The following is a 23,613-nucleotide window of genomic DNA, read 5'->3' as shown; positions in this document are numbered from 1 at the left end:
AGAGGCAGCTCAAGTAGGGGCACAAGGTACGGGAGGCTCTGGTGGAACTGATAACTCGACTCATGTTACAAGCAGTGTGCTGTTATTGAATTCTTGTGGGCAGTGTATGGGAATGCTGCAGTTGATAGGAGTATAGTTGGGCGATGGGTAAAGTTACAGCCTCAGGAAATACAGAAACAGAGCTCCATGATTAGCCACACTCTGGACGTCCTGTCACAGCCACTGTTTCAGACATGCTGAATCGTGCAGATGCCATTATTCATGCTGGCCAGCACATCACAACTCGACAATTGGCTCTACAGTTGTCGGTCAGCATTCGAAGTGCGAGAGTGTCAGTCATACGGTGAAAACACTGCTACGCCTACAGGACAAAAGCTTTTACCAGCAGGGAATACATGCTCTTCCACAACATTGGTGTATGGTCATAGAAAGTGGTGGAGACTATGTAGAAAAATAGGACATGGGCAAGACATGTTGATGTATATTGTCACCAAATTCTGAGCCTTAACAATAAATACGTTCTGCAAAAAAGAATAATGGGCATTACTTATTGAATCACCATTGTACAATGAGTAAAAGGCTGTTCACATCTTGTACAGACACAAGAATGCAGTTAAGAGTCAAGGGGCCTGAAAGGGGAGTAGTAGTTGGGAAGGGTGTGAGGCACAGTTGTAGCCTATACCGTATGTTATTCAGTCTGTACACTGAGCAAATAGTAAAGGAAAGCAAAGAAAAATTTGGGAATTAAATTCCAGTAAGAAGAAATAAAAACTGAGGTTTGCGATGACATTGCAATTCTGTCAGAGGCAGTAAAGTACTTGGGAGAGCAGTTTAACAGAATGGACAGGGTCTTAAAAGGAGCATGCACATATGATGAACATCAACAAAAGCAAAATAAATATAATGGAATGTGGTCAAATTAAATCAGTAGATGCTGAGAGGATTAGATTAGGAAGTGAGCCAATTGAAGTGGTAGATGAGTATTGCTATTTGGGCACCAAAATAACTGACGATGGTTGAAGTACAGATGATATAACATGTAAACTGACAATAACACGAAGTGTTTCTCAAGAAGAAAAATTTGTTAACATTGAGTATCGATTTAAGCGTTAGGAGGTATTTTATGAAAGTATATTTCTTGAGTGTAGCCATGTACAGAAGTGAAACATGGATGACAAACTGTTTGGACAAGAAGAGAACAAAAGCTTTTGAAACTTGGTGCTACAGCAAAATGTTGAAGATTAGATGGGTATATCACATAACTAATGAGGAGGTACTAAATAGAATATGGGAGACAATAAATTTGTGGTACAACTTGATCAAAAGAAGGGACTGGTTGACAGGACTCATCCTGAGACATCAAGGAATCACCCATTTAGTACTGGAGGGAAGTGTGGAGAGTAAAAACTGTAGAGGGGGACCAAGAGATTTATACAATAAGTAGATTCAGAAGGATGTAGTAGACTGCAGTGGTTACTTGGAGATGAAGAGGCTTGCACAGGATAGAGTAGCTTTGAGAGCTGCATCAAACCAGTCTTAGGACTGAAGACAACAACATACTGTGTAAGTACAAGTAAGTACCACCCTGGTGATAGCAACTTACAAAGTCTATGGGACATGTACCTTGGTATCACACACAGTGTGGCTTTTACAACTGAAAGTAACTGCAGTTCCTCCTTCCCTCACCAGATATACCATCTGTATCTCAACAAACATCAAAACATTTTTGTTCAACATTAAAGACACATCATGAACACTGTAAAAAAAAGTGTGGAACTTTGTCAGTGGAACTAACAAATAAAAAATAGTACTCAGTTTTCATGGAAACACTTTCATTTCAGATCATACATACATGTGCACATAACTGTGCCATAGATAACATCAACTAGTCCTAAAGGAACATCCAGGGACAGAAACTGAGTCAAATAGCATTCAGAAATGACAGAAACTGTATTAAAATTTAGCTACCAGGAATAAACTATCTGTACATTTACATTTGCTCTGGAATTCTCTTATTTGCAGTACATCTGCGAAAGGCACTTCCAGCGAATATGCAACCACTCACTGTTCACTGGTCTACAAGCAGTCACCCACTTTGGCAGACCAGATTTTCCAGTTTTCTTCAGGTCACTGCAGGCCTTGAACCAAAAGGTAAAATCTTTAATCTATTTATCATTAAAATAATATGCACAAAAAATGATGCTTTAGTCTTATAACTTCTACTGCCACAAAAAACACTTTTGTCACTGTCAGTATATGATCAGTGTCAATAGGCACTATAAATGGAAGCATGTGGAGAAAATGGCAGGTATCTTTCATCTTGGCTAAAATAAGATCTAGCCTATGCAAATATTTGAAGTGTACGTGCATCCAGGAAGCCTTGTGCTTGGTCGTGGCTTTCAATTGTGTGTCCCTGATATACACAGCTGGCACATAACACAGAATTCAAGCAGTCTTAAACCATTCTCACTTAAATCGTCATTTTCATGTATGCCTTTGCAGTCTTGTCAAGTGGCTGAATCACATCAGATATGAGCACTGAAGTCACCTAGAATGCACACAATCCTGAGGGTGCACTCATATTGAGATGTTCATAAAAGTGATCTTGTAAGTCCACAGACAAGGCCATCATCGGGGTTTGCACAGCTACTAGTGTTATTGGTCCACTGCTAGTTGACAAGTATAAAGCCACAATGTATTTAGAGATCCTTATCGGGATTTCTGTGGTGTGTAGTAGATCAATACAAATAGCAAAGCCCACACCATGTTGTCTGGAACTGAAAACATCCTTTCCCTTCCACAAAATTTGTGATTTTCCTCCTGAATTGAACACTCTGGCTGCCTGGTTTTCTTGCAAGGCTGTGATAGCAATAATTTGGCTTGGCTGTTTTGAAGTGAATAACAGATACTTGCATGGATCTTGAAAGTTTTCACAGGTATCAGGAAAGCCTTGCATTATTGTGCAGATGCTCCATGTTTATATTCCTTTTTTGTTTCAGTGGGTGTTGTCATTACAGCAACGACTCCTAGCAATGCTAGTATTCCATACACCCGAACAGAAGAGTCAGTCCGAGGACAAGCCAGTACCCAATTGCCTGGGAATTGCCTAGCTTTAAGTGGGAGTGATTGGCGAGTGGAGTATCAGTAGCAATCCTTAGTGCCCATACTTTCATCAGCTTTGTGGATTTATAACTGGTAAACTGCTGCTACCCGTGTTAACTGCACTTGAATGCAGGTGCACAGAGTGTCCCGTCCATCAATGCTACTGAACCTGCGATGCGTTTGAGGTGTTGACAAGCTTACCCACTTCCCATGTCACTAAGCCTCGCTGACTGGTTCTGCAAGAATGAAAACACACAATTTGTGGAGTTAGATTGGCTGCAGGCATTTGCTTATCATTTGAATTTTTACCATACTTGCATCTAATAGAAATTCCAGGATTTGGTTCAGTTGCATCATTTCCCTTTAGGGATTGTATACCAGTATAGACAGAGTTCACATTTTCTAAAGAAAGAGAAGAATAAAAGAATAAGAATATGATAAAGGAAGAAAGGGAGTTGTAAGACTCACTTTGTCAGACTCCTCCACAGAGGCCCAACACTTCCAATAGATTACACTACCGCCAGCATGGCCTTCTGCATAACTCTGTGGACAGTGCTGTATTATTGCAGTGTAAGTCATACTTACTGTCGCATGATATGCATCACCTACCCTTTCTTATACATAATGACAATATTATGAAAAGAGTAGATTGCTATTCACCATATAGTGGATACGTTGAGTCTCAGACAGGCACAACAAAAAGGCTACTTAGCAAGTAAGCTTTTGGCCAGAAGGCCTTCTTCTGAACTACACAAACTGCTTCTGAACTACACAAAATACGCACACACATTTACACAAACGCAACTCATACATACATGACCTCGTCTCTGGCTGTCGAGGCCAGACTGTGAGCAACAGCGCATGATGGGAGAAGCAATCAGGGTGGGGTGGGGGTGGGGGGGGGGGAGTTGAGGGGGAGGCTGGGGTGTAATGGGATAGCAGGGCATGGGTGGGGAAAAGTAAGATGCTGCCTGTGGGAGCACACAGGGACGAGATGGAGAGAAGGTAGGGCAGCTAGGTGCAGTCAGGAGGTTAGACAGAGGTGGGAAGGATTTTTATATATATATATATATATATATATATATATATATATATATATATATATATATATATATATATATATATAAAAAGAAAGATGATGAAACTTACCAAACAAAAGCGCTGGCAGGTCGATAGACACACAAATAAAACACAAACATACACACAAAATTCTAGCTTTCGCAACCAATGGTTGCCTCGTCAGGAAAGAGGGAAGGAGAAGGAAAGACAAAAGGATATGGGTTTTAAGGGAGAGGGTAAGGAGTCATTCCAATCCCGGGAGCGGTAAGGTAAGTCTTTCCGCTCCCGGGATTGGAATGACTCCTTACCCTCTCCCTTAAAACCCATATCCTTTTGTCTTTCCTTCTCCTTCCCTCTTTCCTGACGAAGCAACCATTGGTTGCGAAAGCTAGAATTTTGTGTGTATGTTTGTGTTTTATTTGTGTGTCTATCGACCTGCCAGCGCTTTTGTTTGGTAAGTTTCATCATCTTTCTTTTTAGATATATTTTTCCCACGTGGAATGTTTCCCTCTATTATATTCATATATATATATATATATATATATGTGTGTGTGTGTGTGTGTGTGTGTGTGTGTGTGTGTGTGTGTGTGTGTGTGTGTGTGTGGGCGCGCGCGCGCGAGTGTATACCCGTCCTTTTTTCCCCCTAAGGTAAGTCTTTCCGCTCCCGGGATTGGAATGACTCCTTACCCTCTCCCTTAAAACCCACATCCTTTCGTCTTTCCCTCTCCTTCCTTCTTTCCTGATGAGGCAACAGTTTGTTGCGAAAGCTTGAATATTTTTTTGTGTGTATGTTTGTGTGTCTGTCGACCTGCCAGCACTTTCATTTGGTAAGTCACATCATCTTTGTTTTTTTATATATATATATATATATATATATATATATATATATATATATATGGGGGGGGGGGGCTTGGTGCTTTAGGGTACAAAACTGCTGAGTTCATAAGTGCCAATATCATAATGCAAGACAAAAGAAGTAATATATAAAAACCTGAGGCAAGAAAGGCAAAAATGCAATCAAGCACCTTTAAAAGAGGAACAGTTAAGGGCAAGGACTTCTTTAGGGAAAGTTTTTCAAAGCATCATAGATGTTTTTTGTTTTGTTTTTGTTTTAGGGCGCAAAAACAACTAGGGTCATGCATGTCCATGTCAAAACTGTAAAACACGAAGGCAAAGAGAGGAGTTAAAAAAGACTACTCATCAATCCCAATCAACAGAAGATAAGACAACTAAAAACAGGGACGTGGAGAAAGGTCAATAAAATATGTCACAGAGAAACAGGTCCAGAGGTAAAAATTAAATGGCCTTTGCCATATTGCTCTGATGGATAAAAAGTAAAAAGCGGTCAACAGCCTGTGTGTCGTTCACTTAAAAAAAAAAAAAAAAAAAAAAGGGCATTTCGTCAAGAAATGGCAGATAGTTAAAAGTTGAGCGCAATGTGCACAAAGTGGTGGGGGAGCACCACTTAACCAATGGTGATGGCTAAAAAGGCAGTACCCAATACACAACCTAGTCAAAATTACCTCCTCAAAGCGAGAGGTGGTCATCCAAGCTGCTGAGAGAGGCTTAATAATCTGGAGCTCATTCCCATGAAGAGAGGGCCAGTGGTGATGATAAAGTGACACCACCTCCTGACAGACGGTAACACAGAGATTACGGAGGGAATGTAAGAACTATCAGGCTGAGGTATGAGGACTGCAGCCCTGGCAGCAGCGACAGCATCCTCATTTCCTGCCTAACTGACGTGACCAGGAACCAACAAAAACATCACAGCGGTTCCATTAAGAGTGAGCAAGTGACAAGCTTTCCTGAACCTGTTGCACTATGGGATGGATGGTGTGCAGCACATAGAGGTTCATACAGCGCTGAGAGAGTGACCAGATTACGCAATCGAAAAGCCTGTGTTGCCGCACGTACTGCGTGGCCCGATGCAGGGAGAAGAGCTCTGCTGTAAATACTGAGTAATGTTCCAGAAGCCAATACTGAAAAACGTCGCCGCCAATGACGAAGGCACACCCGACACCACGGTCAGTCCGAGAGCCATCAGTGTATACAGAGTTGCTATCTCGAAGTTCCATGGTTGTCCTCAGGAAACGAATGAAGGCCAAGGTGAACACAGGCCGCCTCACGAAGCCAAGGTGGTGAAGGGTTCACACCAACCGGGAAAGTTGCAAGGAACATGAAGTTAAGCTGCCAGATTAAGAACAGAAAGCAAACGAACAGAGAAAAGGGAAGTGCCCCATATTGGTGATCAAAGGAGCCATCCAAGAAGAAGGCATAGGATGGGTGGCCACACGTGGCAGACAAAAGGCTTGCATATCTGCTGAGGAGAAAGTCACGGCAGTAGGACAGCAGTAGTTCAGCAGCTTCTCCATACAGACTCTCAACCGGCATAGTGTAAAAGGTGCCAGTGGCCAAATAGATGCCACGATGGTGGATAGTACTGAGACAGCGTAAGAGGAACAGACGTGCAGATGAATTAATAAAACACCTGTAGTCTAATTTCGAATGGACAAGGAACCGGTACAAACGGAGGAGGGTGGTTCGATCTGCAGCCCAGGAAGTACCATTGAGGACACGCAGGACATTGACGGATCGCAAACAGTGGGCTGCTAGGTAAGAAAAGGGAGGACCAAGAAAGTTTCCTATTAAGCATGAGCCCCAGGAATTTCATAAGTTTCAACGAATGAAAGAGCACAACAGGCTTAAGATGTAAGGACAATGGAAAAAACCAATTGCACCACCAGAAATTAATACAAATGATTTTGTCAGTGGAAAAATAAAAGCCACTGTCAAGGCTCCATGAGTAAAGACGATTGAGACACTGCTGAAGACGCCAGTCAATGATACAGGTACATGGAGAACTGCAATAGATGGCAAAATTGACAACGAAAAGGGAGGCGGAAATGCCCAGTGGGAGACAGGCCATTATAGGGATAATGGCAATAGCAAAGAGGATGACGCCCAGAACGGAACCCTGAGGCCCACGATTTTCCTGGATAAAGCTGTCCGACAAGGCACAACACACACGTACTGTGAAAACTCTGTCTTTAAAAATTCCTGAAGGAAACAGTGCAGACAGCAATGGAAACTCCACTTGTAGAGAGTACAAAGGATACCAGTCCTCCAGTATGTGTCCTAGACTTTCTCCAAATCGAAAAACACTGCCACTGTCTGGCATTTCCACTGAAAACCATTCATGACACGGGTGGACAGAGTGACGAGATGGTCAACTGCAGAATGGCACGCTCGAAATCCACACGGTGCAGTGGTTAGTAAATTGCGAGACTCGAGCCACCAGCCGGGCACGAATCATATGTTCCATCGCCTTGCAAACACGGCTGGTGAGAGAAATGGTTGGTAGCTAGAAGGCAGCTGTTTGTCCTTACTGGGCTTAGGTACGAGTATGACTGTGGATTCATGTCAGCATTTGGCAAATGTGCCCTCTGACCAGATGTGGTTATACATATTAAGCAGAAAGTGCTTGCCTGCAAGAGAAAGGTGCTACAACATCTGAATGTGAACAGCACATGGCCCTGAGGCAGAGGATCAGGATGAAGTGAGAGCTAGATCTAGCTCCTCATAGTAAAAGCGGCATTGTAGCACTCACGATTCTGGTAAGAGAAGGGTATTGTCCGAGCCTCCTCTGTTCATTTTCGATGGAGGAAGGCAGGGTGATAGTGGGAGGAGCTCGAAATCTCTGTAAAATGGCAGCCCAGGGTGTTGGAGATAGCAGTAGGGTCCACGATGACATCGTCTGCTACTTTCAGGCTGGAAATTGGAGAATGGATCTTGGTCCCAGAGAGCTGTCAGAGATTGGCCAACAAGACATAAAGAGGGAGTGGAACTGTTAAAGAACTAGTGAATGAAATCCATCTAGCTTTCTTGTTATCCCAAAGAATGTGACAACACTGAGCATGCTTCTGTTCGTAATGAATACAGTATGCCATTGCAGGATGATTGTTAAAAATACAGAGAACACGTCTCCACACGCAAACAGCATCGCGGCATGTCACAGTCCACCAAGGGGCGTGGACACGGCATGGTAACGAGAAAGTGCAAGGAATGGAATGTTGTGCAGCGGTTGAAGGTCGCCAGGGAGGAGTAAAGCCTCCAGTCAGCGTTAGCTGCTATCTGGCTGTGCACGAAGGTAGGGTAGGAGTCAGCAAACAGATAGCTCACAGGAAACGGTTGCTCAAGTACGTCTCAGAGAGAACAGACCACTCGAGATGATGGGCAACCTGGTCAGTGCACAAATCAAAATGGGAATAGGTGTGTCAGGAGTCTGAAAGGAACGTTGGTGCTCCTGTGTTAAAGCAGAAGAGGATAAGTTGATTAATAAGGTCAGTCAAGAGGGCACCTCTCTGGCAGATTCTGGGAAAGCTTCAAAAGACTCCCCCCATCAGATGGAATGCAAACGTCAGGGGGAAGGTCAAAACGGACTGGGACGAAATTTGAAAGCCCAAAGTGGTCATGACGACGCAATTTTGTTTGCTGAAGGCAGAGAACAAGTGGATGCTGCGATTCTAAAAGCAGCTGTAAATCCTCTTTGTGGGATCAAAGGCCATGAAAGTTCCATTGGAGGAGAATCATGATGAAGATGAAAAAAAAGAAAAAAAATGAAGGGGTGTCACCTCGGCAGCTGCCAAATATCAGCCAGCAAAGACTAGCTGCCACATGGCACTGAGGCAGGAGGAATGTGCTTCATTAGGTCCACAGAAGCATCAACTTTCTTCTGCAGTCGGCCTGCACAGTCCAACGCAGAAAACAGATTGGTGGTGCACACCAGCGACACCGAGGTCAGCCATGCATGGATATCACGTGGTGACAATATTGAAGAGGATCTTCGAGTCCGTGAAGGAGAAGATCGTTTTCCTTTGTTTGACTTCTTCGAGTCTTTTTGGGAAACAGAGAAAGAATATTGTGTTGGTTAGCAGGTGGGACATAGAAAGTCTTCACGGGAGTATTCCTTCTGTCCTTTTTGGCCTGCCGGTTATGTAGCTGGTGACTTCGCCCGTGAGGCGAGAACTTGATGGCTTTTTGCACAGCTGGACGAGGAGATGGCAATGCTACCATGGCACTGGGCAATTTTACAACCTCAGAGCCGAATATGAGGTCGCATGTCTGCATGAACATGTCCTCCTCAGAGAGAGAGAGAAGCAAGAACGGTACTGTAAGTGCAAGACGGTAGAATGCAGGGTTTGCGACTAGCCAATAACTTGTGAACAACGGGGTAAGGTACTTTTCCTTTACCCGGATTTCCTGGGCAGACCGCTCATTGAGATACTCGGGACAATCTCGAGAGAAGGCGGCACGGTCGCCATTGCAGTTTATACAATAGGGAACAGGAGGCAGACATCACCCTACCACAGGTTACACATTTGGCTGGGTGTTGACAAGACACTCGAGTGTGGATGAAATGATGAAACTGGTAGCAGTGAATCGAGTTCTGAATGCACAGCCTGACTGTGATAACCTCATAGCCTGCTTGGATCACGGATGGAAGCACAACTCTATCAAAGGTGATAAAAAGAGAGTGCGTGTGGGCACTAAGGAGGCGTCTACCTCTCATCACCTGATGAATGGCAATGACACTCCAATCAGAGAGGTACGGTCGGATTTTTGCCTCGGTCAGACTGTCGAGCAGCCTAGAGTAATAACATAGTGGAAAGAATTCAGCATTTGACTGGCCTCAACACGAACAGAATAGGAGGGAAGTTGCAAGCAGTTGTTGCGCTTGAGAATCAGAAGTAGTTCCCAAAAGCAAAGTACCACTGCGTAAACGAGAGCAGGATTTCACAGCGCCAGCAACTGATATTAACACTTTTCTACACAATAAGCGGATTTACTGTTGCAAAGGCCTGAGCACTTCAGTATGGGAAACCACGAGGAACCTTGGTGCAGTTGGAAGAGTCTTCGAATCATTAGCCTCATTCCACTAATTTTTTGTAGCCACTGACTGTGAAGAAAATTGGCTCATTGCGAGAAAATCCCCCAGCGTTTCCGAAGGTACACTCCTTTTAACTGGGGGCCCCCTTCAGCAAGGGGTGCAACCATCTTAGGCGATTGTTCACACCTCAGGTCACACCTCCCGAACAGCTGACAAGAGGGACCAATCAGCAATTTGGGAAGGTAGCAGCTGGGCAATCACCCCTACCAGGGGGTACACGCAAATTCTACCTGTCAACCTGCGGTTGGGAATAAAGCGTTACCCAGACACCTGTTACCAAACATGTGGCCTAAGGATAGCATTTGTAAGGTATTCTATCTGGTCATCAATGCAGGGGAAATGGTGTTCATCAAAATGGCCAGTGAGCAGTAGAGGGAGGGAGGTAGGTTGGTTGATTGGTTGGTTGGTTGATTGGGGTTGAAGGGACCAAACAGCAAGGTCATCAGACCCTTGTTTCAAAGGTGGTCCATTCAGACGGATTTACATCTGAGAAGAGTCATAGCGATAAAAGGTAAAAGGTTAAAAAACGTAAAAGTGCAGTCGTGTTGTCAATGGTGAAAACAAAACAAGGGAAGTCAGCTAGTGGGCAACCCCAAGGCTATGCTGGAGGCAGGAAATATCCCACCTCTGACGCAGTACAGGCAAGACCACCTGCTATTCAAATGCATTCACCCACTAGAATGTTCAAGTGCGTATTGTAAAAGGAGACTAACGAAATCTAAAAAGCGATAAAAACACAGTAAAAGGGAGAGAAAAGATGATCTTGGCCAGGGAGGGGAGTCAGGAATCTTCAAACACAGCTTACAGTGGGAGACACCCCAACCCTAACTGCCCTGCCCCTACTGCAACGGGAGATTAAAAACCTTAGAACTGTAAATAAAAACCACTTTCACGGAGGAAACTGAGAACCAGTATAACCATCTGGGAATCGCCTGTCAATATTAAAGGTAGTGCGGGGAAGTCTGTACTTAGTACCCAGAGCCAAAAGAAGGGGGCATTCCACCAAAATGTGGGCTACTGACTGGAAGGCTCCACAACCACAAAGTGGGGGTGGCTCATTAAGCAAAAGAATTACCTTGAAGAAAACAATCTATTAACACACAGTCCTGTCAGGAGGGAGATAAAGATTGCGAACTGTGATCCCAGAGTCCAAGTGGACCTGAACAGCAACCGCTTCCAATGTAGTTTGAAGAGGAATCCACATGCTAGCAACGTCCATACGGACCAACGTACAAACGCCATCAGAGGCCCACAGAGGGCCAACCCAATTTCGACAGAAAGCACAGAATCCACGGAGGATCGGTGAGTGAAAACCAGTAAAATGAGATTCCTGTAGAACCACACAGGCTGCTGAGTAAAATGAAATAAGGGATTCCGGAAGGTGACGGTAATATCCATTATAATTCCATTGGATAACCACAGAACGATGATTCAAATGGAGCGTGAACTGGCTAAAGCCACTCATGCCGCAGGGTCACCATCCATCAACGACAAGGAGGGGGGAACATCCATGAACAGCAGGTCAGAATCAGATTGCGAAGGTGAGGACGGGACCTCTGGTGACACCAGAGGCTCCTTGTCCTGGGACTTATGTTTCTTCTTCTTTTCTGTTAGAGATCGAGAAGGGCTGAGTGGCATAAAGGAGCCAGCTGCAGCAAGATCTGGAACAGAAAGAGAGCGGGTGACCTGGGGGCCCACAGACCGTGGCTCTCGTGGCCATAGTGTGGCAACAGACCTTTGACCTGGAAGGTGCCGGGAAGGGTGGTCCCGGGAGGGGCGCCCTTGATCGGCAGACACCAAAGAAGTGGGACATTTCTCTGGCAGGGGACAGGGAGTGGTGCCCGGAGGGGAGGGTGTGGGAACCGCAGGGGAGAGGGGGAGGAGAGGGTTTGGGACTGAAGTAAGGAAGGGGGAGGAAGGGGTGAAGATGTAATCAAAGCATGGCTAGACGTCATTGGCACAGGATGAAGATGTGCATACTTCTTACGAGCCTCAGTGTAGGTTAGACGATCAAGGGACTTATACTGCCCTATCTTCTTTTCATTCTTATAAGTGCGGCAATCCGGTGAACGTGGAGAATGATTGCCGTGCAATTAAAACACACACACACACACACACACACACACACACACACACACACACACGGAGTGGACGTCCACAGACACCACAGAGAGGGGTCTGTGAACAGTGGGAAGACGTGTGTCCAAAACGCAAGCACTTAAAACATCTCATAGGTGGTTGGATGTACAGCTTCACATCACATCGATAAACCATAATCTTGACCTTCTCAGGGAGGGTATCCCCTTCAAAGGCCAGGATAAAGGCACCAGTATCAATGTGATTGTCCTTTGGGCCCTTCTGAACACGCCGAACAAAATGAACACCCCACTGTCCTATATTGTCCCTAAGTTCCTCATCAGTTTGAAGGATGAGGTCCCTGTGAAAAATTACACCTTGAACCATATTCAAAGACTGGTGGGGGATAATGGACATAGGAATTGTGCCAAGATGGTCACAGGCATGAAGGGTCGCAGACTGGGCAGCTGAAGCAGTTTTGATCAACAACGAACCTGACCGCATCTTGCCCCGAGCGTCCACTTCACCAAACTTGTCATCAATGAGTTCACAAAAAATGAAAGTTTGGTATTGGTGAAAGATCTCCATCAGTTCTCGTACAGACCAGATAACGGAGGAAAGGTTTCGCCCCTAGCCAGCAAGCCTGACCGTCCTCCCAGGGGGTGGCCATGGAAGGGAAGGCCGAAGGGGCAGAAGAAGCAGCACTAAAAGAACCATTTCCATTCAAAGAGATGGCCGTAGAAGAACAGCCAGAGTTCTGGACCCGTATGCGTTTCATTTGTTTAGCGTCCGCCCTGATACCACCCACTCCGATAAGGGGCTCTCCTCACGGGTGCCACCCAGCCACAGCAATGGCTGTCTGGCACGGTGGCCACTGCTGGGAGTTCTGATGCAAAGGAGTGTGCGCAATAAGAAAGAAATGTGGGAGTAACCATGTTCAAACAGATTAGATTGACCTGGTTGAAGATATCTACTAGGAGAGAGCCTCTCGGACAGGGGCATGGAGAGCCCTAAAGGGGATGGTGGACATTGAAGTCGCCAAGCAGCAAAAAGGAGGGAGGAAGCTGAGCAATAAACTGCAAAATGTCTGCCCTGGTGACAGCAGAAGACAAGGGTGAGTATATGTTGCAAAAGAGAAGGTGAAACCACGAAGGGAAAGATGAACAGCAACAGCTTGAAGCTGGGTGAGCAAGCAAACAGTGTGACCACACACATTGTCTCAAATAAACAACACAACTCCCCCATGAGCCGGAATTTTCGCCTAAGGAGGAAGAAGAAAACGAACTGAAGTGTGGGGGGTGAAAGCAATTGTTAGGGCATAATTTTGTTTCATGGAGGCAAAAACCAACTGGACGGTATGGTCGCAAGAGGAGCTGTAATTTAACTCTACTGGCTCTGATTCTGTAAATGTTCCATTGGAGAATAACTATATCCAATGATGGACAGGAGATGGATCAAATAAGGGGGGCAGTAACCATGGTGCCTGCCGAATGCCAGAATTCGAACATGCACAACAACTAGGTTCAGAGGTTGGAGGGTCCTGGTCCATTAGTTCAACAGAGGTGTCGGTACGCAAGTTCAGTTGGCCAGCAGACTGGTTGTTGACAGTGCGTCCCGTGAAATGGAGGTTGGCCAGTTGACGGTATCACATGGTGACACTGTTGAAGAACACTGACTTAGGGAAGGGAAAGATCACTTGCCTTTGTTTGCCTGCTTAGAACTTTGGTGTTTGTTGGGTGCACACCCAACACTGGCTGGGTAGACGTGCACAGGAAGCAAGTACAGGAGTACTCCTTTTGGGATTCCTGTGCTTCTGTTTGCGAGGCATGTGATTTCACTGGCACAGGTGAAGGTTGGTTTGTATGGTGTGCACACACAACAGGTAAAGCTATAACAGGTAAAGCTATATTTGACCTTGGAGCTGGACGATTCCACGACCGTGGCATTAAACTGGAAGTCGCAAGTTGGCGTGGCCATGTCCTTCATAGGTTAAAGTGTAACTAGAACTGTACTATAATTGTCAGAGGGTGGTGTACAAGGTTTTTGGCTAGCCAACATTTTCCGAGCAATGCTTTTCCTTCGCCCGGATCTCCTGAACGGCTCTCTCATTGAGGTAGACTGGACAGTCAGGGAAGGAAGCAGCATTATCACCCTCACAATTGAAACAGTGATTGGCTGGAGGTGGAGAGACACCTTCATGAGCGTCCGTGCTGCAGGTGTCGCATTTGGCTGCACTTTCACAAGATTCACAGGCGTGGTTCTAGTGCTAATATTTATAACAAGACATGGAATTCGGGATGTATGGTCTGACAGTAATAGCTTTGTAGCTAGCCTTAATATTTGATGGAAGTGCCACACAGTCAAATGTGAGAAATAGAGTATGGGTTGGCAGTAACTCTTAATCAACCCTTTTTGTGACGCAGTGAACTGCGGTCACTCCCTCGTCAGTGAGATAGGCTATTATTTCAGCCTTGGTCATGTCATCAAGCAGCCGAGAGTATAGGACTCAATGGGAGAAATTCAGAGTGAGGTGAGCCTCTACTTCAACATGATAGCGGTGGAAAAGTGTCGCATGAAGCAGTTTCTGTGCTTGAGAAGCACTATCCGTCTCCAAAAGCAAGGTCCCATTACACAACCGAGAGCAGGACTTCACAGGACCAGCGATGGCATTTACACCCTTTGAATAACAACTGGATTAACTGTCGTGAGATTGTAACCACCTCCCGTGGGTGACACCACGAGGTATTGGAGTGCAGCTGGGAGAAGTGTCAATTCTTTAATCTCAACCCAATTACGTTTTCGATATGAGGAACTCATCACGGAGAAATCCCTCATGATTGCCAGCTTCTTCGATGGCACACTCCTTCCTGCTGGGGGGGGGGGGGGGGGCCATCAGGAGGGAAGGGTGGACGGGGTGGGGGGGGGGGGGGGGGGGTGCTTGCTTTAGGTAACTGTCCACGACTCAGGTCACACCTCCTGGGCTTCAGACAGAGGGATAAATCAGCATTGAGGAAGGTACCAACTCAGGCAATCACCCCTCCCTGGGCCTTGCCTTTACCAGAGGGTACATACAAGCCCTACTCGTCAACCCAGTGCTGGGAATTTCACATTACACAGTCACCTTTTACTTGTCAAACGCATAGGGAGGAAGATGATGAAAAAAAGGAAAAAGAGAGAACTTAATCACTAATGCGGAGCAAGGGTAAGAAATGGGAGGCCAGGAAAAAAGACATTGGTCGCCAGGACGAATTCCCACACAGTTTTATGACAAACTTCGATTTCCCGAAGAAGGCATACAACTCAGTCCCAAAGTGAGGGGAAAAGAACAGCAGGTGGACAGATATGCAGCAGGGAAAGGGAAGTAGCATTGCAAAGGATGGGGCCCCGTGATAGCCAAGCCCATGCTCGCCAGTGGTGGCCCCCCCCCCCCCCCCCCCCCCCGGGTGGGGTGGCGGAGGGTTGACAGGTGGTTGAAGGACAGTGACTAACAAAGGTTATGGGCAGAAGGGTTAGAGGGACATAGGATATATTGTAGGGAGAGTTCCCACCCATGCAATTCAGAAAAGCCAGTGTTGCTAGGAATGATCCAGGTGGCATAGGCTGTGAAGCAGCCACTGAAATAAAGAAGGTGTTGGGTAGCGTGCTCATCAACTGGGTCTTCCAGTTGTTTCTTGGCCACAGTTTGTCAGGACCATTCAGGACAGACAGCTTGTAGGTTGTCACACCAACATAGAATGCAGCACAGCGATTCCCAGTAGCCCCGCCTTTGGTGGGATAGGTGATGTTTGTGGTTGGACTGGAATAGATGGTCATGGGAGGATGTATGGGACAGGCCTTGCATCTAGGTCTATTACAAGGATATGAGCCATGAAGCAAGGAGTTTGGAGCGGCCGGCGAAATACCAATGTGGGAGGGATGAGAAGGATAGTGGGTACGACATTCCTCATTTCAGCACACGATAAGAAGTAGTCAAAACCCTGGCGGAGAATGTGATTTAGTTGCTCCAGTCATCGGTGGTACAGAGTCATGAGAGGAATACTTTTCTGTGACTGGATGCTGGGACTTTGGGACGTGGTGGGTGACTGGAGAGATAAGGCACAGGAGATCTGTTCCTGTAAAAGGTTGGGAGGGTAATTTCTGACTGTGAAGGCCTCAATGAGATACTAGGTGTATTTTCAGAGGTACTGCTCATCACTACAGATGCGATGGCCAGGAGCAGCTAGGTTGTATGGAAGGGACTTCTTGGAATGGAATGGGTGGTAACTGTCGAAGAGGAAGTATTGCTGGTGGTTGGTAGGTTTTCATATGGATGGAGGAACTGATGAGGTGGAGGTCAACATTGATGTAGGTGGCTCAGTTGTTGAGGAGGAGCAGATGAAGCAAATGGGGGAGAAGGTGAGGTTCTGGAGGAATATGGATAGGGTGTATCCACCCTCAATCCTGATCACTAAGATGTCATCAATTAATCTGAACTAGGTGATGGGTTTAGGATTCCAGGTGGTTAGGAACAATTCCTCTAGATGGCCATGAAAAAGTCAGCATAGGAAGCCGCCACAGGGGTGACCACGACTGTTCCCTGGATTAGTTTATAGGTGGTGCCTTGATAGGAGAAATAATTATGGGTGAGGATATAGTTGATGATGGTGACCAGGAAGGAGATTGTAAGACTGGAATTTATCAGGCATTGGGGAAGGTAGTGTTCAATGCAGCAAGGCCATGAGCATTAGGGATGTTATATGTTATTGTAGAGGGATATGGTATCAATAGTGATTAGCAGGCCACCTTGTGATAAAGGAACAGGGACTGTGGAGAGTCAGAGAATATAATTGGTATCTTTTATATAGGAGGGCAGGCAGCTGCGCGCGCGCGCAATTTAGAAGAAGACCTTTTGCCCGAAAGCTTACTTCTTTAGCAGTCTCTCTGTTGTGCCTGTCTGCGGCTCAACATCTCCATTATATGTTAAATAGCAATCTAAAATCTATCCTTTTCCTAATATTGTCATTATTCCATCCTGGATTTTCCACCATTTTATTGTTACTGATCTCACACACACACACACACACACACACACACACACACACACAAACCGTTTTATCAAACTGAAATTAGATAAGTAGACAATCTACTCCCAAGCTGTGGCATGAGAACACACATATAAAAAGTATTAAAGATTGCAAGCTTTCAGAGCCAATAGCTCCTTCTTTTGGCTGAAGGGGAAGAAAGAGGGATAAAGGAAAAGGACTGGTGAGGTTTTGGAAAATGAGTAGAGTTCAGAAGAGTTGTCCAGAACACAGTGTCAGATGAGACTTGCCGGATGGAACGTTTAAGAAAGACTGAGTTTTGATGACTGCACCGGATGAGATTTGAAAACCTGAGAACCTAAACGTGAAAGATACGGTAATATGAAAGACAGAAATTACTGCAAAACATCGTGCACGAGTTAATAAGAGAAGAAAGCTTAGCGCATTATTTGACTGAGGTGGGACAGCAGTGACGAAAAACAGACAGGACAGAAAATGAAAGACGAAAACTAAAACAGTGAAGAAAGGAATAGCTACTGTGGAGATATGTTAGACCGAAGAAATTACGGTAAATTAAGGCCAGCTGGGTGGTGAGAACCAAGGACATGTCACAGCAGCCAGAGTCTGAGGAACTGGTGTCATGGGGGAGAATCCAGATGGCTCGTTTGGTGAAACAGGCACTGACTCATGTTGTAGAGCATGCTCTGCAACAGAGTATTATTTTTTGTTGCCGGCATACACACTCTGCCAAATCCCATTCATCCTAAATGATCGCAGGTATTCATGCCAATGTAAAAGGCCGAATGGTGTTTTAACAGCTGATATGTGAGGTGTTATTTCACAGGTTGCTCTCCCTTTGAGGGAGAGTTAGAGTTATCCGTTAGGATGAATGGGCACAGGCAGAGGGTGTATACTGGCAACAGTTGCACAGCATGCTCTACAACATGACACTTCATGACCACAGCGCCTGTTTCACACACGTGCCATCTGGATTCTTCCCCCAGACACCAGTTTTTTCTGAACTCTGGCACTACAATACGACCTTGGCTCTCGCCAGCCACCTGGCATTTATTTACTGTAATCTCTTTGGTCTCAGCATTTCTTCACGGTGACTATTATTTTCTTCACTTCCTTAAAGTTTTCTATATCTTTCATTTCCTGGCCGATCTATTTTTAGCCATCACCCTCTCACTTTTCTCATGTACAAGGGTCACTCCACGTCAAGGGGACCAGGGGTCCCCACTCTACCATCTTCAAATCTAATGAAATTTGGTGTGAAGGTTCTATGTGATCTTTGATGGTTATATACCAAGTTTCAGGCCAGTATATTCAGTAGTTGAATTTTTATGCGCTTTTAGAGAGAGGCTACTCATCTTCGCATCACATAAAGAGGTGCAAATGTGCCACGTTTGCTAGGCTTTTATAAAAGTTTTTTTTGTTCCCGATACGTATTATCATTAAACTACAATGGGTGTGTCGGGGAACCTGGCGGATTCGTCCCCAGAGTGGAAGGCTGGCACGCTACCACCAAGCATGCGGGTCGCCTTGGATACATCACGATCTCCGACATTCAAGCAATCACAGTCATGCGTTGTCCGGAGCATCCGCCAACAGCGCAATCCCGCAGCCAATCTGAGCACCAAGCTTCTATAGTTTAAAAATTGCTCGTTGTTGACCTACACAACATTAGTAATTCTGGCTACTACTGGTATCAGCTATCCAGGGTTAAACTTCGGTGACAATTTTTCTCCACCCTGTGTGTGTGTGTGTGTGTGTGTGTGTGTGTGTGTGTGTGTGTGTGTGTGTGTGTGTCATTTAAGTTTGATTTTCTACTTATTACCCTCCATTTGACCTTTATGTTTATTACTGTTTGCAACCTGTTTTCCAGGTGCGGAAAATAGGAGTTTTTAGCTGCGGACCACAACCAATGACACAAAGCATCGACAAAGTATGTGCCAAAATCAATAAAGAGACGATACATGGGCCCATCTTCCAACATTATTTCAAGAATTTCTAGAAGTTAAGAGGAACAGTTTCTCTGAGTATCAAAACATTGTGCAGTACAGCTGCAAGCCTAAATTAGTAATTTTTTGAAATATAATTGTCACTGTGATTTTAAGTGGTCTTTTTTTTTTAATTGTATCTGACAACAATCACCACAACTTAAGAAGCCTTGTAACACAGAAGTGCACGAGTGGTCAAAGCGCTTACAAGTATGTTGTACCTCCGTGTTACAGATGAAAACAGTCATCATAAAATAAAACTAGCAACTGCCATCAGACATAATAAAAGAAGGAAAAGGTACATAAAAGAAGAAAAGAATAATCTAGAAAGAACGTCAGATTTCAATTCATAACATATAGCAATAATCAACCATGTAAGTTTTAAATAGAAGTTTCCAGGCAGTGATCACATATTATACAACAAATCACATTTAACAATAAAAATTAATCTGTTCTTATACCCTTGTGACAAATTCAGAAATGTCTATTCATAGATTTACAAGATGCTGGTTCCATAGTGCAACATAAAATATTGCAAATCTGTTTGTTAATGAAGCCATTGAATATAATGCTACAAAATATAATCTGCACTAAAATCATATAGCTGTCTTCCAGAACTATTTAGAGAAGTAAAATGTATGTTGTTTGTCAAGCTGTTTGACTTAAATGTCGTCTGATAAGAGACTCAGTTCCTATAATTTTCGAAGCAAAAAACATGTTATAAAAATAATTGTCTTTTATTCAAGCAGTTGACTAGTTTTTAAAAAGAGTAATGAAACACTGAAATTATATATGTTTACTATTCAGAACTAAAGATAACAAATCAGAAAATTCAGCTTTGTTCACAATTCCTATGATCGTGTTTCATTGTAATTATAGAGAAGATCTACCCAAGTTGATAGAAAATAAAGCTAAATGCATATTGCTACGGAAAACAAAGTTAAATGCAAATATTGCTCAGTTTCTATCCATGTAACAGGAGTAGTTCATTAATAACTACCACAGTTTTATTGCAAAGCAAGAGGTATAAGGAAGCACTCAAACTTTACTTGCAAGCTGTTTAAGCTCAGGTAGTTTCAGGGCTGTGTAGTGCTGGAATGGGGACAGGGAAGAGGCTGATGGGTAATCACAATGACTAACGAAGGTTGAGGCAGTAGGGTTACAGGAATGTAGGATATATTGCAGGGATAGTTCCAACTCCACAATTCAGAAAAGCTGGTGTTGGTGGGAAGGATCTAGATGGCACAGGCCGTCGAGTAGGCATCAAAATGAAGAACATTGTGCTGTGCGGAATGTTCAGCAACAGAGCACACAATTTGTCGATGCTGGTTGTCATGCCCATTAAGAATGCAGCATGGTGATTGCAGCTTGGCTTGTAGATCACATGACTGGTTCCATAGGCAACCCTGCTTTTGGTGGGATAGGTGAGGTTTGTGGCCAGACTGGAATGGGTGGTCTTGGGAGGATATATGTGATAGGTCTTGCATCTAGATCTATTACAAGGATATAAGCGCCAAGGCAACTGGTTGGGTTTAGGGGTTGTCTGGGAATGGACAAATATATTGTGTAGGTTCGGTGGGCAGCAAAATACGACTGTGAGAGAGGTGGGAAGGATAGTGGGTAGGACATTTCCCTCTATTCCACCAACACACCTAGTCTATTTCCTTCTCTCCTTTTCCACTTCCACTCCACTCTACCCCGCTCCACCATCTAACTTCCAGACTGTATCAGGCCGCCATAGCCTCTTTTCATCTTGTCCCTGTTGTGTGGGCGCGCGCACACACACCTGACTATCTGCGACTCGGCATCTCCACTCCACGGTGAGTAACAACTACCCTTTTCAAAAAATTGTTACAGTCCATCCCAGATTTTTCACTCTTTGCTTTCGCCATGTCAAGTTATATAAGGCTTTTTTGTCAGAAAAAGTCAATTAAGAGACCTGAATGAAGTAGGTGCATTCTATAACATGATCTCATAGGAGTTACATGTGCTCAAATGCAGTATTATACAGGCTGTCCACAACTTACTGAGTCCAGTGCCAGATAAGATACTTTAATATTTTGTTTGAGACGCATTTCATACCAGTGCTCAACACTGTGAAACAGTGGTGCCTACTGAATCCAACAGGCAGTGAAAAAAAAAGGAAAATAAATTGCAAATACTTTATTGCCCACTGAGGAGTCATTCTTCATAAATACATACTGCTACAGCACGTACGGTAGATAAAATATGTCTTTAGTTCATATTTACAATAAACAATGTGACTGTAAATCAGCCACCAATGTACTGAGTTGTATAAATTAAAAGTAAAATTATATAACTGATTTCTTCTATTCAAGACCTCTTATCTGTATACAAGTATCTGTCAAGAAGAAACAACTTATACATAAATTCAGACCTTTTAGATGCATATTTATACTTCTGCTCTCACACCATTGTCAACGTTATGAGACTACAGAGAAACAGTGATGACAGTTGTTAAAAGCTCTTATTTAACTGTGAGGGCTTTATTACCGATAAAGTATTAGGCCTACACAGTTTGCACACTGTAAGGTACATACCCCATAATATTATCATAAAAGGTTCATTATATTTAAGAAACAATGTTTGTGAAACGGATGCCTATTCCAACAATTTCAATCAAGTTACAGGTAAGTTCATCTACAGTTTTATACTGAATAAGTTGTCCAGTTGCAGTCCCAGTAAAATACCTCACTGTCACACATGGAGGTCCAATATCACGACGATAAGCCTACTTCCAGGTCCATTCATCTACAACTTCATATTGAACAAGCTGTCCAGTTTCAGTCCCAGTAACATGGCTCACTCAGTCACACTAAGTGTTCCAAAAAATCATGACAAAAAGGCTCAACTGATATGGAAAGAATCAAGTTACATAGTAACGGCAAAAGTAGACACCGTAAGCAACTTTTAAATATATATGCCAATAAGAAACTATAGCGAATTGTTAATGGTATATTGTCTAACAAGTTAATCGCTTCACAAACATTTCCCTTTATCGGTTTAAGTTACGTAGTGGAAACAACCTCCCCTAAATCTTTGTAATCCTTGTACAGCTGCATCACACTTGTAGCCAGTATTTCTTACACGTTTTGTGTACTTATTGCACATCACACTTAATTCAATATTTAGGTTGGTTCGGGAGAGTGGAATAAAAAGCGAGATAATCAGTCCCATCGGATTATAGAAGGATGGGGAAGTAAATCGACCGCACCCTTCTGTTGTCGGCATTTTCCTGAAACGGTGTAGGGAAATCCCGGGAAACCTCAGTCAGGATAGCCGGACGCGGGTTTGAATCGTCGACCTCCCGAATGCGAGTCCTGTATGCTAACCACTGCGGCGCCTTGCTTGGTTTCCACATCTAAAATCATAGTACTGTACAGTTATTCCAAAGCAGGAACTCCAACGCAGAAACCATAGCGATTTCAAAACTACTTTTCTTACGAGAGGAGGTAAAAGGCAACTAACTGCAGACACTGTAAGATAATTTTACGTAGCCATGATTGGCCGCCTATAGATAAGATATTGTTAGCGAATGACGAAAGATACAATACACAACTTATCCATTCAGTAACGTGTATCCCAAGGAACATAGAATAAAGGTGTATCCTAAATCGAATGTTTGCAACACTGTGACTGATTGTCAACTAAGAATCCATTGTTAAATACATAAAGAAGACATCCACATGAGATACTTGCTTCAACTGTGTTGAACACTCGAAATTTATTTCCCAGAAAATGTTTTGTACTGTGACAGTATTCCAAAATGTCATCAAGGAACGTACATACCCAGCCAGACTTTTATATTATCATACTTCCGATGAAAGACCATTGTCCAACACTTACCTCCACATACAACAATCAGAAGAAAACCCAACCGGACTGTCAAAATTCGCACAATGCCGCCGAATCAAAGTCACTGGCAGTATTATCAGCAAAGATGCAACCAAAAGCGTGATGCGATTACAATTCAATATCAATTCCAGCCTATCGATATGTCAACAAAAGCATCAAAGCGCTCCAGACCGCCAAAAACTACGTCATCATATTATTTTGTCTAAATTTTACGCCGTGACACAGTGACTGCGTGAAGACACCGTTTCATTTTTACAATAAGAAGAAAACACAATATATTTTATCGAACTAAAACCTTCTTCTTGCTGAGAATAGTATTTAAGGCTGGTAAATAATGTACGAAAGTGCGACGGGAACTAAACGGTTCAAAGATACTACCACAAAGTACCAAAATTTTAAGATGTGAAAGGACAGAATTCCTATCCAGTAAGACGACTTTGCCTCCTGACCGGCCACTTAGAGCACTGCAAGAAAATCAACACATTATCGCGCTTTCCTATCGGTTGATTTTTAGTCTAATGTTTTT

General features: G+C 44.0%; 2 protein-coding genes across 4 annotated transcripts in view; one reads left to right on the top strand and one right to left on the bottom strand.

Moving 5' to 3' along the window:
* Positions 1–19,327, top strand: part of LOC124805028 (dual oxidase 2-like) — a 250,335-nt gene extending 231,008 nt beyond the window's left edge. For both annotated transcript variants that reach the window (XM_047265439.1, XM_047265440.1), the window contains exons 31-32: positions 2,023–2,151; positions 19,097–19,327. In XM_047265439.1, the coding sequence (XP_047121395.1) occupies positions 2,023–2,151; positions 19,097–19,225 (258 nt within the window). In that variant the 3' untranslated portion in view covers positions 19,226–19,327. The remainder of the gene's footprint in view (positions 1–2,022; positions 2,152–19,096) is intronic.
* Positions 1–23,172, bottom strand: part of LOC124805029 (GPI mannosyltransferase 2) — a 256,187-nt gene extending 233,015 nt beyond the window's left edge. The window contains exon 1 of one of the 2 annotated variants that reach the window (XM_047265441.1): positions 23,079–23,172. The gene's annotated coding sequence lies outside the window, so the exon portion shown is untranslated. Of the gene's footprint in view, positions 1–1,994; positions 3,315–23,078 lie in introns of those variants that run through there. The other variant, XM_047265442.1, reaches the window with a different exon arrangement.
* Positions 23,173–23,613: the final 441 nt, after the last annotated feature.

The sequence above is a fragment of the Schistocerca piceifrons genome, chromosome 7, assembly GCF_021461385.2.
Source record: "Schistocerca piceifrons isolate TAMUIC-IGC-003096 chromosome 7, iqSchPice1.1, whole genome shotgun sequence".
Classification (NCBI taxonomy): Eukaryota; Metazoa; Arthropoda; class Insecta; order Orthoptera; family Acrididae; genus Schistocerca; species Schistocerca piceifrons.
Note: the sequence above shows the minus strand (reverse complement) of the source record. Positions and strands in the feature narration are given on the sequence as shown.